Source organism: Cucurbita pepo, chromosome 17, assembly GCF_057944985.1.
Source record: "Cucurbita pepo subsp. pepo isolate OVF chromosome 17, ASM5794498v1, whole genome shotgun sequence".
In the NCBI taxonomy this organism is placed as follows: Eukaryota; Viridiplantae; Streptophyta; class Magnoliopsida; order Cucurbitales; family Cucurbitaceae; genus Cucurbita; species Cucurbita pepo.
In genome coordinates, this window is record NC_141814.1 from 11,459,948 (window position 1) to 11,473,360 (window position 13,413).

General features: G+C 36.8%; 3 protein-coding genes and 2 non-coding genes across 6 annotated transcripts; 1 reads left to right on the forward strand and 4 right to left on the reverse strand.

Moving 5' to 3' along the window:
- Positions 1-78: 78 nt before the first annotated feature.
- Positions 79-150, reverse strand: TRNAH-GUG (transfer RNA histidin (anticodon GUG)). Its single transcript has one exon. It is a non-coding gene; the product is annotated as a tRNA-His (tRNA).
- A 214-nt stretch (positions 151-364) lies between these two features.
- On the reverse strand, positions 365-436 carry TRNAH-GUG (transfer RNA histidin (anticodon GUG)). Its single transcript has one exon. It is a non-coding gene; the product is annotated as a tRNA-His (tRNA).
- A 630-nt stretch (positions 437-1,066) lies between these two features.
- Positions 1,067-1,645, reverse strand: LOC111779126 (calvin cycle protein CP12-1, chloroplastic). Its single transcript, XM_023659201.2, has one exon. It carries the CDS (start codon positions 1,585-1,587, stop codon positions 1,210-1,212), a length of 378 nt encoding a protein of 125 aa, XP_023514969.2. The 5' UTR covers positions 1,588-1,645; the 3' UTR covers positions 1,067-1,209.
- A 1,446-nt stretch (positions 1,646-3,091) lies between these two features.
- On the forward strand, positions 3,092-8,825 carry LOC111779118 (putative glutamyl endopeptidase, chloroplastic). 2 transcript variants are annotated; one of them, XM_023659193.2, is made up of 11 exons: positions 3,092-3,463; positions 3,992-4,970; positions 5,178-5,306; positions 5,804-6,103; positions 6,190-6,648; positions 6,732-6,797; positions 6,897-6,957; positions 7,036-7,185; positions 7,340-7,477; positions 7,699-8,009; positions 8,493-8,825. In XM_023659193.2, coding segments are annotated over exons 1-11 (2,964 nt in total). In that variant the 5' UTR covers positions 3,092-3,093; the 3' UTR covers positions 8,494-8,825. The 2 variants fall into 2 exon arrangements, with proteins under 2 accessions (XP_023514961.2, XP_086975422.1); XM_087119296.1 differs by lacking the exon at positions 8,493-8,825 and having other exon boundaries at positions 7,699-8,013.
- A 1,389-nt stretch (positions 8,826-10,214) lies between these two features.
- Positions 10,215-12,092, reverse strand: LOC111779127 (putative cytochrome c oxidase subunit 5C-3). The gene is made up of 2 exons (XM_023659202.2): positions 11,940-12,092; positions 10,215-10,653 (listed from the first exon to the last, which is right to left on the reverse strand). The coding sequence occupies exon 2, from the start codon at positions 10,619-10,621 to the stop codon at positions 10,427-10,429; it is 195 nt and encodes a 64-aa protein (XP_023514970.1). The 5' UTR covers positions 10,622-10,653; positions 11,940-12,092; the 3' UTR covers positions 10,215-10,426.
- Positions 12,093-13,413: the final 1,321 nt, after the last annotated feature.

Here is a 13,413-nt window from a genome sequence, read left to right on the forward strand (position 1 = left end):
ATAAGTGTCGGATAAAAATATTAATAAATATATAAATCGAAGAGAAAAAAACATAAAATATTAAAATATAAAACTGAGTGTGGCTGCTGGGATTCGAGCCCAGGTCTCCACGGCCACAACGTGGAATTCTCACCACTAAACTACAGCCACTTTGTTGACAATAGTTTATCTATTAATATATTTTATTACTTATTTCGTAGGAATTTATTCCCACATATCTTAAAATTTAAGTCAATTTAAATATCGACACAAATGATAATAATTCCATTAAAAAAATACGTGCAATATAAACTTAAAGGGAGAAATTTTATATGCTTCTACATTTTTTGCGTGAAATTTGGAACTTTTAAAAAATACTTTCAAATGTGGCTGCTGGGATTCGAGCCCAGGTCTCCACGGCCACAACGTGGAATTCTCACCACTAAACTACAGCCACCTTGATGTCTATAAAATTTGTATTAATATTTTTCTTTAGTAACAAAAATACCATTTGAGACTAAAATAAATTTAAATATTTATAATTTTTAAAACACTATTTCATTTCATCATATGATTTTGTTTTTATAAATATGGAATTGAGTAAGAGAGATTAAAATTTTTCAGCATCTAATATCATTAAATTAAAAATAAATAAATACTATATTTTAATTTTATAATGCTTAAAGTTTTTATCTATTTATGTCATTTTTATGATAATCTCATCGTCGTTATTTGTTTAACTAATAAATTTAAAGAAATTCGTACTTCACCTTTTTTCTAGAATAAATGTTAAAATTAATAAATTACGAAATCGATATTAATTTGTTTCATAAAAAAACGAAACGTCAAACTTGTCTCGAAAGGAGATCTTTAGTTTATGATTCGTCAATTTTAACATCCACATATTTATCAAATTAAACAATATTTAAAAATTAAATTTGAACATTTTTAATGGATAGAAACTAAAATTTAAAATATCGTCAATTATCACACTATATAATATCATAATAATCGTTTAATTATGTCGATAATTAATGTGTAACATCCTTCGTTAACTAAAAATATTTAAAAGATATTAAACATTAGGTTAAAAGTTCGAAACGTTATTTTTATTTCACGCAACAAACGAAAACCAAAACCTCCCTAACTAAAAATGAAAAGAACACACAAAATCTTTCTACTACATCGAAAAAAAATAGTCCAAATAAATTATTAATTGAAATAAATTACTTAGTCCTCGTACGTGCGACACTCCTCCGTCTCGGGATTATCCTTACAGAACCCCTCGAGCGGGTCCGCATCCTTCAGCCGGTCACGTGCGTGGCTAGCGGCGGCGCTGAGCTCCTCCACCTCATCCCACGCCGCCGCACACTCCCCACTCTCTGGATCATCCGAGCACGTCTCCTCCGCGTTCTTTATGCTCTCCACCACCTTCTCCGAAATCCGGTCCGGGGCGGCCGCCACCGGTCCAACTACACTAATCCGACCGGCAGTCCACCGCTTCCACTTGTAGCTGAGCCGGGTGAATCGGAGGACCGGCGATTCGGGTTTCTGCGAGTCAGCCACCGGTTTTAAGGCTGCCATCGTCGTGCCGGAAATCGCTGCCATTTTTTCTCGGAGGAGTGAGCTGAAGGCGGAGCGGTGGATTTGGATAAATGATTAAAAAAAAAAAAAAAAATCATTGGGGGATATATAATTGGATGCTGTGGGTTTGGGAGCACATATTTCTTATCTGCTGATGGCCATTGAGGAATGGCCACGTGGCTGGGGTTTTGTCGTGTTTTGGGGTTTTGTCGTGTTTTGGGGTTTTTTTGGGGACGTCCGATATTGTTTTAAACATAATTAGGATGTTTTTAACCGTTGTTTAACAATTCCTTGATTTGAGTAGTTGGATAATGAAAGTTCCACCGCCGACCAGGAATGATCATGAGTTTATAATCAAATAATACTCGGGTAAGTCCAAAGCAAAGTCATGAAAACTTATGCTCAAAGTAGACAATATTATACTATTGTGGAGAGCCGTGTTCGTCTAACATGAGTAAAACCAATCATGTTTTGGAACACTAATAATAAAATTATAATTTTTATTGTAACTATCGAAATATTTATAAAAATTTATTAAATTATAAGTAAATTTATAATTTTTTTAAAAAAAAGTTAGTTTCAAGTAATATTTTTAATTACAAACTATTAAGACTGTCTTTAATTACATGAGATCCCACGCCGGTTATAAATAGTAATAAAACATTCGTTATAAGGATATGTAAATTTTTGTATATACGCATTTTAAAAGGAGAAGTTCAAAGGGAAATCTCAAAGATGACAGTATTTACTAGTGGTGAGCTTGAACTATTACATATAGTATCAAAGTCAAACACCTAGCGATGAGTTTGGATTTGTTACAAATGATATCAAAGTCAAACACCTATCAGTTGGCTTGAGCTGTTACTAAGCACCTAGTGGTGCCCTTGAGCTGTTACTAATTGGCTAAAAATCAAACATCGAGCAGTGTGCCAATAAAGACGTTTTTGGTGGGATTCGGTTGTTACAAATGGTATCAAATCCAGACATGGAGCGGTGCGCCAGCGAATATGCTGATCCCAAAGGAGGTGGATTGTGAGAGTCCAGGTTATAATGACCTAGATCCACCGCTAGCAGATATTGTTCTCTTTGGTATTTCCCTGTCGGGCTTCCCCTTAAGGCTTTAAAACGCGTCTACTAGTGAAAGGTTTCCACACCCTTATAAATGGTGGCTGTCAGCGAGGACGCTGGACCCCGAAGGGGAGGCGGATTGTGACGTCCCACATTGATTGGGGGAGGAGAACAAACCATCGTTTATAAATGGTGTGGAAACCTTCCGCTAGTAGACGCGTTTTAAAGCCTTGAGGGAAAGCCCGAAAGGGAAAGACCAAAGAGGACAATATCTGCTAGCGGTGGATTTGAGGCGTTACAACGTAGACAAAAATAAAATTAAAAATTAGATATCAAAATATGAAGTTGGAGTGAACGTTTAAATTTAATGAATTTAAATAAAAATTAAACAGTAGATGAAGAGAGGAAAAAAAATAAAAAATAAAAATAAAAATTCATAATATGTGGGGGAATTTAAATTTAATGCATACGGTGGAGATACTTTCGCCCAATTGTGCAACTGGTCCGCCAATCTGCCGGGAATCGATGAAGATGATGATGCGCTTTCACAAACTTTCTCGCCCCCTCTCTCTCCTCCCTCCCTCTCTCCCTCCTTTCTCCTCCATTTCTCTCCCTTCTTCTCTTTCTCTCACAACCCGCCGCAGATTGCACTCTGCAACACTCTCATCTCCCTCCCTCATGGCCTCGTCTAGGCTCCGGAACCTTGTTCCTCTCAACGCGATCGTCTCCGAGGACAGTGGCGGCGGCGGCGGTGGTGGTGGCGGTGGCGGTGGCGGAGGCTCCAATGGTTCTGTTTCTTCCTCTTCGGCTTCAGTCTCTAATGAAGATGATGGTACTGAAAAGAATTTCGTCATTGAGTTGTTTATTCTATTGTGGCTGTCTAGTGCCGATTGTTTAGTTAATTTAGCGCTATGATACTGTTTGATTGAATTGGTCAAGGTATTGACGGGATTGATTTTATTGTTCTTAGGTTATGGACTTTAGAGTCACCTGGACTTGGTCGGGCGTATTCTTTATAATCATATTGAATTTTATTGCTCGTAATTCGTACTCGTACCTACCTGATGCGTTGAATTTTTCTTTTTGTGCTTTTTCTTGTGGAGGCAATTTATTCTTTCTCAGTTTTTGTCGTAATGAAATATATAATTCGATTACATGTGCTATTTGTATGGAAAGGTGCTTAGTTGAAACTCAGTATGTTTGGTGGTGCTCTTCTTTCTTTAGGGATTTTTTAGCTTTTTATCTAAGTTTGTTCGTGGCTTGCTTACTGAAATCCAAACCTTCACCACATTGCTTGAAGTTTTATTTGAGGGTTGTAATGGTGTTTCTGACTCACGATATGTTTATTCCGAGAATTCAGTTCTGGGGGTTGGGTATCGTCTCCCTCCCACTGAAATCAGGGACATTGTTGATGCTCCACCGCTTCCCATATTGTCATTCTCGCCACTTAGGGATAAAATATTGTTCCTCAAGCGAAGGTCTTTACCTCCAATATCAGAGCTTGCAAAACCAGAAGAAAAGCTGGCTGGTATTCGTATTGATGGACAGTGCAATTGCAGAAGTCGAATGTCATTTTACACAGGAATAGGGATTCATCAGTTGATGCCTGATGATTCCTTGGGTCCAGAGAAGCTGGTGCATGGCTTGCCAGATGGTGCTAAGATTAATTTCATTTCCTGGTCACCTGATGGCCGTCATTTATCTTTCAGTGTGCGAGTCGACGAGGAAAATGGCAGTAGCGGTAAGCTTAGAGTTTGGGTTGCTGATGTTGAAACTGGGAAAGCTAGACCATTGTTTCAGAATACAGACATATGTGTAAATGCAGTTTTTGAGAATTTTGTTTGGGTAAATGATTCTACTTTGTTAGTTTCTACCATTCCTTCCTCTCGTGGAGATCCACCAAAGAAACCCTTGGTTCCTCATGGTCCAAAAGTTCAATCTAATGAGCAGATGAACATTATTCAAGCCAGAACCTTTCAGGACTTGCTAAAGGACAAATATGATGAAGATTTGTTTGACTACTATGCCACTACCCAACTTGTTTTGGGTTCATTGGATGGCACAGTTAAGGAGTTTGGCACACCAGCTGTATATACATCACTGGACCCTTCCCCTGATCACAAATATATTTTGATCAGTACTATTCACAGGCCGTATTCTTTTATTGTTCCATGTGGAAGATTTCCTAAAAAGGTAGCTGTGTGGACAACAGATGGAAAATTTGTTAGAGAGCTCTGTGATTTGCCTCTTGCTGAGGACATCCCCATTGCATTCAACAGCGCAAGAAAGGGGATGCGTTCCATCAATTGGAGAGCAGATAAGCCATCAACACTTTACTGGTGTGCATCCGAGTCCCTAAACCAATCGCTACTGCTCTTTGCATATTTATGGACATCCCTTTCTTATTTATATTTAAATTTTTAAATATTTATGTTATATGTCACCTTGTATGGAAAATAATCGGTTCATGCTTACTAATTACTGTCAGCATTTGCACCTGTATTGCTTGTTTGAGTTTATCTGTTTACTTTGTCTCAATTTTTTAGGGCGGAAACTCAAGATGGTGGAGATGCGAGAATAGAGGTTTCTCCTCGTGATATTGTTTATACGCAATCTGCTGAGCCTCTAGAAGGTGAACGGCCAGAGATATTACACAAACTTGATCTTCGTTATGGGTATGTTTTCCTTTCTTCCTCTGTTTTTTATCCTGGTCATTATTTTAGATAGCCGCTAAGAAAGTTGAAACTGACCTTTTACTTTGACATTGTTCAACTTTAACAGAACCCCTTTTTTTTTTTTTTTTTTTTTTTTTTGTATCTCTAACATGTTCCCTGAATGTAGAGTAACCTGAAGATGTCTGAAAAACCTGATAGTATATTGAAGGTGGAAAGTGACCTACTTTGGGAATTCAAACCATACATGATCTTGTCTATGCTTGGCTATATTAAATCTCTCATCACATAATTTTGCCATTGCTTCCAACGCTTTTCATTCCATAACTACTAATCTTTCTTCTAAATTTGTGGAACTTCTGATGTTCCATAAATCTATTTACTTTATTCAGAGGTTGCCTCCTATATCTATCTTGGGATTTTCTTTTTACAAATTTTCTAAATCAAGTTGTTAACCTCGAAACTTTGTTTTAATACGTTTTCCTTGTTTATTGCTGCAGAGGAATATCTTGGTGCGATGACTCGCTGGCTCTTGTTTATGAATCTTGGTACAAGACGCGCAAAATACGAACTTGGGTAATCTCTCCTGGATCTAAAGAGGAGAATCCTCGCATTTTATTTGATAGGTCATCAGAAGATGTGTATTCAGACCCTGGCTCACCGATGCTGCGGAGAACACCTCTTGGAACTTATGTAATTGCGAAGTTTAAGAAGGAAAATGATGAAAGCACATATGTTCTACTGAATGGTAGTGGTGCTACCCCGGAAGGGAACATCCCTTTTATTGATTTATTTGACATGTAAGTGTTTTAATTTAATCATATCTTGTTTTGTTCCTCTTGTTGGTGCTATTAATGCAACAATGGTTCTGAAAATATTCCTTCAGAAACACAGGCAGGAAAGAGAGAATATGGAAGAGCGACAAAGAAAAGTATTATGAGAGTGTTGTGGCGTTAATGTCTGATGAGAAAGAAGGAGATCTAAATATTGATCAACTGAAATTTTTGACTTCCAAGGAATCCAAAACTGAAAACACCCAGTACTCCATACTGAGGTGGCCTGATAAGAAAGCAAGTCAAATTACAAATTTTCCTCATCCATATCCCCAGCTGGCATCACTGCAGAAAGAGATGATCAGATACGAGAGAAAAGATGGAGTTCAATTGACAGCCACACTATATCTGCCACCAAAATATGATCCAGCAAAAGATGGTCCTCTTCCCTGCTTGATCTGGTCTTACCCTGGTGAGTTCAAAAGCAAAGATGCTGCTGGACAAGTCCGTGGTTCCCCTAATGAGTTTGCTAGTATAGGTTCAACATCTGCTCTTCTTTGGTTGGCTCGCAGGTAGAAGTGCCTCCTCAAGATTATTGCCTTCACATTATTTTTCAATCACAGTCTATTTTGTTCAAGTTCATCAAGTCTTTCAGGTTTGCTATTTTGGCTGGACCAACAATACCTATCATTGGTGAAGGTAACGAGGAGGCAAATGATAGGTAATTGGTACCGCATTTTTGTGCTTAAATATTTCATTGGGTTTTTTTCATTAAATAATTCAATTTTGTTAAAAATCTAAAGCATTCATGTTTTGCTAGATATGTAGAGCAATTGGTTGGTAGTGCAGAGGCTGCTGTTGAGGAGGTCATTAGACGGGGGGTGAGTGTTCTGTTTTCTTTACCGATATTTTTTTGGATTATAAAATAGTTAACCATGTTGATATGCCACCATGACTAGGTTGCTCATCCTAATAAGATTGCCGTTGGTGGACATTCATACGGTGCGTTTATGACTGCAAACCTTCTGGCTCATGCTCCCCATCTTTTTTGCTGTGGAATTGCTCGCTCCGGTGCCTATAACAGGACACTTACCCCTTTTGGCTTTCAGGTAGTTGCATATTTAAAGAGTCAACTTTCCTCTATACACTGCCCATACAAAAGTTAAATGGCTTAAATTCCTATGCCTACAAGTGGTCCAACATTTCCACACATTTCCTATCCTTTGTTCTGCTAATCTGACGAGCTATACTTTATTGTTATAGAATGAGGATAGAACGCTTTGGGAGGCAACCAACACATACGTAGAGATGAGTCCATTTATATCAGCAAATAAAATCAAGAAGCCAATTTTACTCATTCATGGTGAAGAAGACAACAACCCGGGAACTTTACCTATGCAGGTTTGGTCTGGAATTTTTAACTGTTTGGTTTTGTTTGCTTGCAAGTTCTTGAACCAATAAACAATGAAATAACCTTGGGTAGCAAAAAAAAAAAAAAAAAACAAAAAAAAAGAAACAAAAGAAAGTATATATATATATATATATATTAATACAGTTTTGTTTACCTACAGTTTCATTCTTAACTCGCTTAGAAACTCATCTCGTGTTTGCATGCTTCGCAGTCCGATCGATTTTTCAATGCCTTGAAAGGCCATGGAGCATTATGTCGCCTTGTGGTTCTTCCCTTTGAGAGCCACGGCTATTCTTCCCGAGAGAGTATCATGCATGTCCTCTGGGAAACTGATAGATGGCTGGAGAAATACTGTCTGTCTAACCCTTCTGATTTAAGTCAAGATGTGGGTAAAAGCAAAGATGAAGGTAGTGGAGCAGCAGATTCTGAAGGAAAAGTTGTTACTGGTTCTGGGGGTGGTGGTGCCGAGCGCTCAAGTTTTGATAATGATGGATTTTACTCTATTCGAAGATCATTGTTGTGGTAATTTCCTCACTTTTAGTTGCTGAAATACATAAATAAACCATTTCAACCTGAAGCTATAAAACAGAAAGGAAACATAGAAAAAGGAAATCCTCTTAACTCTTAACTCATTTCTCTTATGCTTCTGTGAATTCGAATTGAGTATGAGGCGAGCGGTTAACCATCAACCTCAATGAAACTATCAACTCGACCAAACAAATTAATTGTTTCTAATGCTTTTGATTTAACATCACTCTAGCTTGTCAAGGCAGGAGTTGGAGGTTGGGTGACGAAGTGGTTTGCTATCATTATGTTTGTTAGACTTAGTGTGAACTATTACTTGCAAAGTTGGTTCTTTCAATCAAGTGTCCTCTCTCTACCATTTTATTGCAAATGGAAAGCTTCTTTATACAGATGATATGCGACACATCGCTCAAGATTGTCTCTGTCCATTTTATGTACTTAATTCAATAACTCTTGGAACATTCTGCTTTTGTTTGGTAGATTTTCTTGCTGAGCTTTTGCGGCCAAGAATGAAGTGGAGAATCAAATTGTAAAATAAGAAGCATGGACGCGGACCCTCGGAAGTACAACAACGTGGATTGAAAGATGCAGATCCATGCTTCTGAAGTGTTATCATTCAAGATTAAAGTAAAGAGTGGCGTTTGGTAAGAAATTTACATCATTTTTCCGTATTGCAAAGACGCTTAGTTGGAAATCATGTTCTGGTTGCTATTTGATTTATGGAGGCTTAAGTTTATATATGTAAACAATTTGATGAGCAATGGCAACCTGAATCTTCTGAAGCAGTTTTATAAAAGATAAAATTAGTTGCTATTTTCCAAATGTTATTTGAAATAATTTCTCTTAGCTCTGATTTCTGGTAAATGGCTCTCGTTTATACAATTTTTCAATACCTTCCTTCTATGTTTTGTATGAAGTTCTCTTTTCTTTTCATATGTTTGAACCTAATCATTCACGACAATCTTTAATATATTATATATATTTATATTTAGTATTTTCTAAGAATTATATATTCTATTTCAGGTTTAAATTATAATATTTTCAAGTTATAAAATGTATTTATACTTTACTTGTTTACTTGTTTTCTCTTATACTTATCTTGATCTTGAAGTAGAAAACGTTCCATCTATTCCTTACTTCACCGTTCCATCTGTTCCTTACTTCTATTCCTTACTTTACTCGTTTTCTCTTATACTTGGTCTTGAAGTAGAAAACGTTCCATCTGTTCCTGAATAGCTTCTTTCATTGTTTCTCTTATACTTGATCTTGAAGTCGAAAACGTTGTTTTCTCTTATACTTGGTCTTGAGTAGAAAACGTTCCATCTGTGTTCCTTACTTCACTTGTTTTCTCTTATACTTGGTCTTTTCCATCTGTTCCTGAATAGCTTCTTTCATTGTTTTCTCCTCACTTGTTTTCTCTTATACTTGGTGTTTTCCATCTGTTCCTGAATAGCTTCTTTTATTGTTTTCTCCTTCACTTGTTTTCTCTTATACTTGGTCTTTTCCATCTGTTCCTGAATAGCTTCTTTCATTGTTTTCTCCTTACTTCACTTGTTTTCTCTTATACTTGGTCTTTTCCACCCGTTCCTGAATAGCTTCTTTCATTGTTTTCTCTTATACTTGGTCTTGATGTAGAAAACGTTTCATCTGTTCCTTAATAGTTTCTTTCAAAAGGGCTTTTGATTTAGGGGTGCTTGGTGGAAAATATTATTTCTTGAAACTAAGGTTTATTCGTTTTTAAGTAAGACATACAAATTTTTTAGTAATTAAGAATAACTACTCGATATCCTTTTTCCTAAACAATTGGCGCACAAGTCCTTGTGCTTATGAACAAAAAAAAAAAAAAAAAAAAAAAAAAAAAACTTGAGTTCATTTGTCTTGGTGGAAAATATTATTTCTTGAAACTAAGGTTTATTCGTTTTTAAGTAAGACATACAAATTTTTTAGTAATTAAGAATAACTACTCGATATCCTTTTTCCTAAACAATTGGCGCACAAGTCCTTGTGCTTATGAACAAAAAAAAAAAAAAAAAAAAAAAAAAAAAAAAAAAAAAAAAAAAAAAAACTTGAGTTCATTTTACCAAGTCAAATAATCCAAAGGTCAAATCATAAAAAAGTGTTATATGTTGTTCATAAAACTCACAAGTTGTCCTGTTTATTGAGGAAACCAAGCAATAGGGGATGGGGACTGAGGCTTTCAGCTCTGGTGAGAAAAAAGTTGAATGTGATGCACAGTAGCATAATAAATCACGAAACAGGGTTTACAAGTCCAGAAAAATCTGTCTCCCTCCCTCATGTCTTATTTGCAGAAATTGTTGCAAAACATAAGCATGTTATCTCTAATCCAAGAGCAAATACTAAACATGTTGACCAATGTGTTAAACACGATCATGATAGATTGAACGATGATCTATCTATTCTTCATCGACAACGACACCGATCTCACCCTTCTCCAGTAGATCGTAGAAAGCTCTCACTTTCCTCTGCTCATTCCATTGATGCATTTTCCAAAAGCTACCAGCAAACAAAGCAACTCCCATTGCTGTCAAAATCTCCTTGACGACACTTGGTCCTTTAAGTGTGACATGAGCCACCTTACCAGCAGCCATTTGTTTTTCTTGTTCACAAACGGTACGAAAATCTGCCCGAGAGATCGAACACAAACAATATAAGAACAAGTAGACCTAACCATATAATCTTTTCTAATTTCATACACAATATTAGCCCATGAAAGCACAACAACATAGTTCAGAACTATTTGCAAAGGACAAGGGCAAGTTCAATGAAGACTTTCATCCTTCAAGAAGCAAGAACAACTCTCCTTACTTCAGAAACAAAGGGAAGGAAGAAAGGATTCATTTATGGAGAAAAATGAAAGAAAATACATGTGAGCATACCCAAAACAAATTAGCACAAGACAAAGGGAGTTCATGGCAAAAGTCTCTAAAAAAGGGCTTCAATGATTCAAAATAAGAATTTATAAAATTTTCTAGTGATAAAAAACCCAAAGGGGGACATGGACCTCGCTAAAGACCCTCCTCCGCCCGCCCGAGAAATATTCACCCCCCGAAAATCATTCTATTTCTCTCAAGTCAAATGGGGCTACAAAATATCCACAAAAAAGGCCGTCATCTGCAAGACACTCCCTTATCTTTGAAAGGAGGATGAAGCAAAGCTTCGTCCACCATTGAACGATGTAATCTATCACGGGAACTCATTTGATTTCGATCCTATGGGAAACAAAGAAAGAGCGACAACTGATGATGGCCCGGTCATCTTATTCAACAGAATTCTGTATCTATCTTTATTGATATGATTAAGATCCTGGTAAACTACTAATCTAGCCTCTTACAGTTATGGATTGAATTTCTCATCCTCCCCTTTCTCTGTTGTATGTCATCTATTCCAACAACACATGCATTTCTACATGTTAAAGAAACACATACATAACGATGAACCCTAGAGCAGGCTTCAGCACACAGAAAATGCATAAATTAGTTACTAGTGAATAACGATTCTCCATTCCAAACTCCAAATCATCCAGAAAAAATAAGGAGCTCTATTACGAGGGCAACACCCAAGAAATCCATTCAAACAACCCAATAAGCCTTCGCAATTTCTCAAATCTAAATACGAATATCAAATTAGGTTTTGCCGGAAAAGAAACAAATAATATAAAACCAGTCCTCGCACCGATACCACATCAATTCCAGATCCAAAAAAATCCAAACCAGAATGAATAGAAATCACCATGTCAACAAACAAAAAGCAACGCATTGATTCAACATACGCATAATCAGATGAAATTAAACCAAAGAATCGTAAAGCAAAGATTGTATAATAAAAAATAAAAAAAGGTGAAGAAACGATCGAAAAATCAAAGAGAAGAGTGAATCGAGAACAGAAGCTAGGGTTTGTTTCGTTTACCAGAGGAGATCGAAGCGATTGGATGGCGCCGGATAATGGAAACTGTGTTACGGTCTTCGGGTTGCTGCCTTGGCTCGAGTCTTTATTTGGGCTTTGCCTATCGGGGAGAGTGGGGTCCACTTGAACACGTCAACGCACCGTTTTGTTTGGGGTAAACGTGTTAAATTAGTTTTCCTTAGGGGTTAAACTGTAAATTTTGTTTTTATCGAGGGGTTAAATTATAAAATTTGTTTTTTTTCTTCGAGATGGTAAATTACATGTTTAGTCGGTTAAACATTGCGGTAAAATATTTAATAAGGCTGTTAACTTTCAAATTGGAAACGAAATTAATTTTTATAAATTATTTATATAAATATTTGAAATTTATCTAATGTATTTTTGTCCTTTAAACTAAGTTTTAAATTTTAAAGACATATCAAATACATAATTAAAAATCGTTCTAACTCCATTTCTTCCATTATAAACCTTGCAAAAAACGCCCTCCACACCTCAATCTTCATACTCCCTCGTTGCCTTCTCATGCAAGGACGTTTTCAATCCCTGCCCCACATGAGACTTGGATCTTTCATTGCTGCCTTATGAAGTAGTGGCGGCTTCACTGTGTTAGATGAAGCCCGACTTTTCACAATGGTATAATATTATCCACTTTAAACATGGATTTGCTTTGAGCTTCCCAAAATGATTCATACTAATAGATAGAGTATTCTTTAATTATACACTCATTAAACTTCCATAAATTTGCCTAGGTGGGACTTTCAGCTAACACCGTGCTCCTTTGGTCAAGATTTGTCACCTTCATCCTCTTGACTTCGGTGTCGTAGTTGTTTAGCAGTTGCAAATGGATTCAAAGTTATTGGAGTCGAATTTGATAGATTATGTAGCTAGATTTGTTATAGCCTAAGCTCACCGTGAGTAGATATTGTCTTTTTTGTACTTTCTTAAAATCACCTGCTAGGTATAAAAAACACAATCCACCCCTTAGGGAGCAAAGCATTCTCGCTCGCACACTGTCTCGAAACTGGTTCTGATACTATTTGTAACAGTCCAAGCCCACCGATAGTCAATATTGTCCTCTTTCTCTTTTGGCTTCTCCTTGATGTTTTTAAAATGTTCTGCTCGGAGAGATTTCCACCCTTATGATCGTCATTACCGAACAGCAATTCATCAAGAATTAAACAATCTAAGTAGCATTGTTGATAGTTTGCTTGATCTCCAATCTTGGAAATGTTCTGTTCATAGAGGTTGAAATCTCCAAACACCTCCATTCTAAAGAGACAATCGTCTTCTTTGCATCTGAGCTCAGTCTCCTGCTTCTCCTGGCTGCCATTAGAGGGGTAGAAACCTCCTGCCTGCAAGACATTGAAATCAAATGGTGAGAAGAAAAGAAAAAAAAAAAACCCATCGGCCATTTAAGAGCAGAAGGAAGCTGAAGAATACACCTATGCTCAATGTCACTGCAGAGGTTTCTCTAAAC

Coding starts and splice junctions, on each gene's coding strand:
- LOC111779126 (XM_023659201.2), bottom strand. CDS start 1,587: ATGGCAGCGATTTCCGGCACGACGATGGCAGCCTTAAAACCGGTGGCT.
- LOC111779118 (XM_087119296.1), top strand. CDS start 3,094: ATGCATACGGTGGAGATACTTTCGCCCAATTGTGCAACTGGTCCGCCA. Junction 6,958..7,035: donor AGGAGGTCATTAGACGGGGG/GTGAGTGTTCTG, acceptor CACCATGACTAG/GTTGCTCATCCTAATAAGAT. Junction 7,186..7,339: donor TTACCCCTTTTGGCTTTCAG/GTAGTTGCATAT, acceptor TTATTGTTATAG/AATGAGGATAGAACGCTTTG.
- LOC111779127 (XM_023659202.2), bottom strand. CDS start 10,621: ATGGCTGCTGGTAAGGTGGCTCATGTCACACTTAAAGGACCAAGTGTC.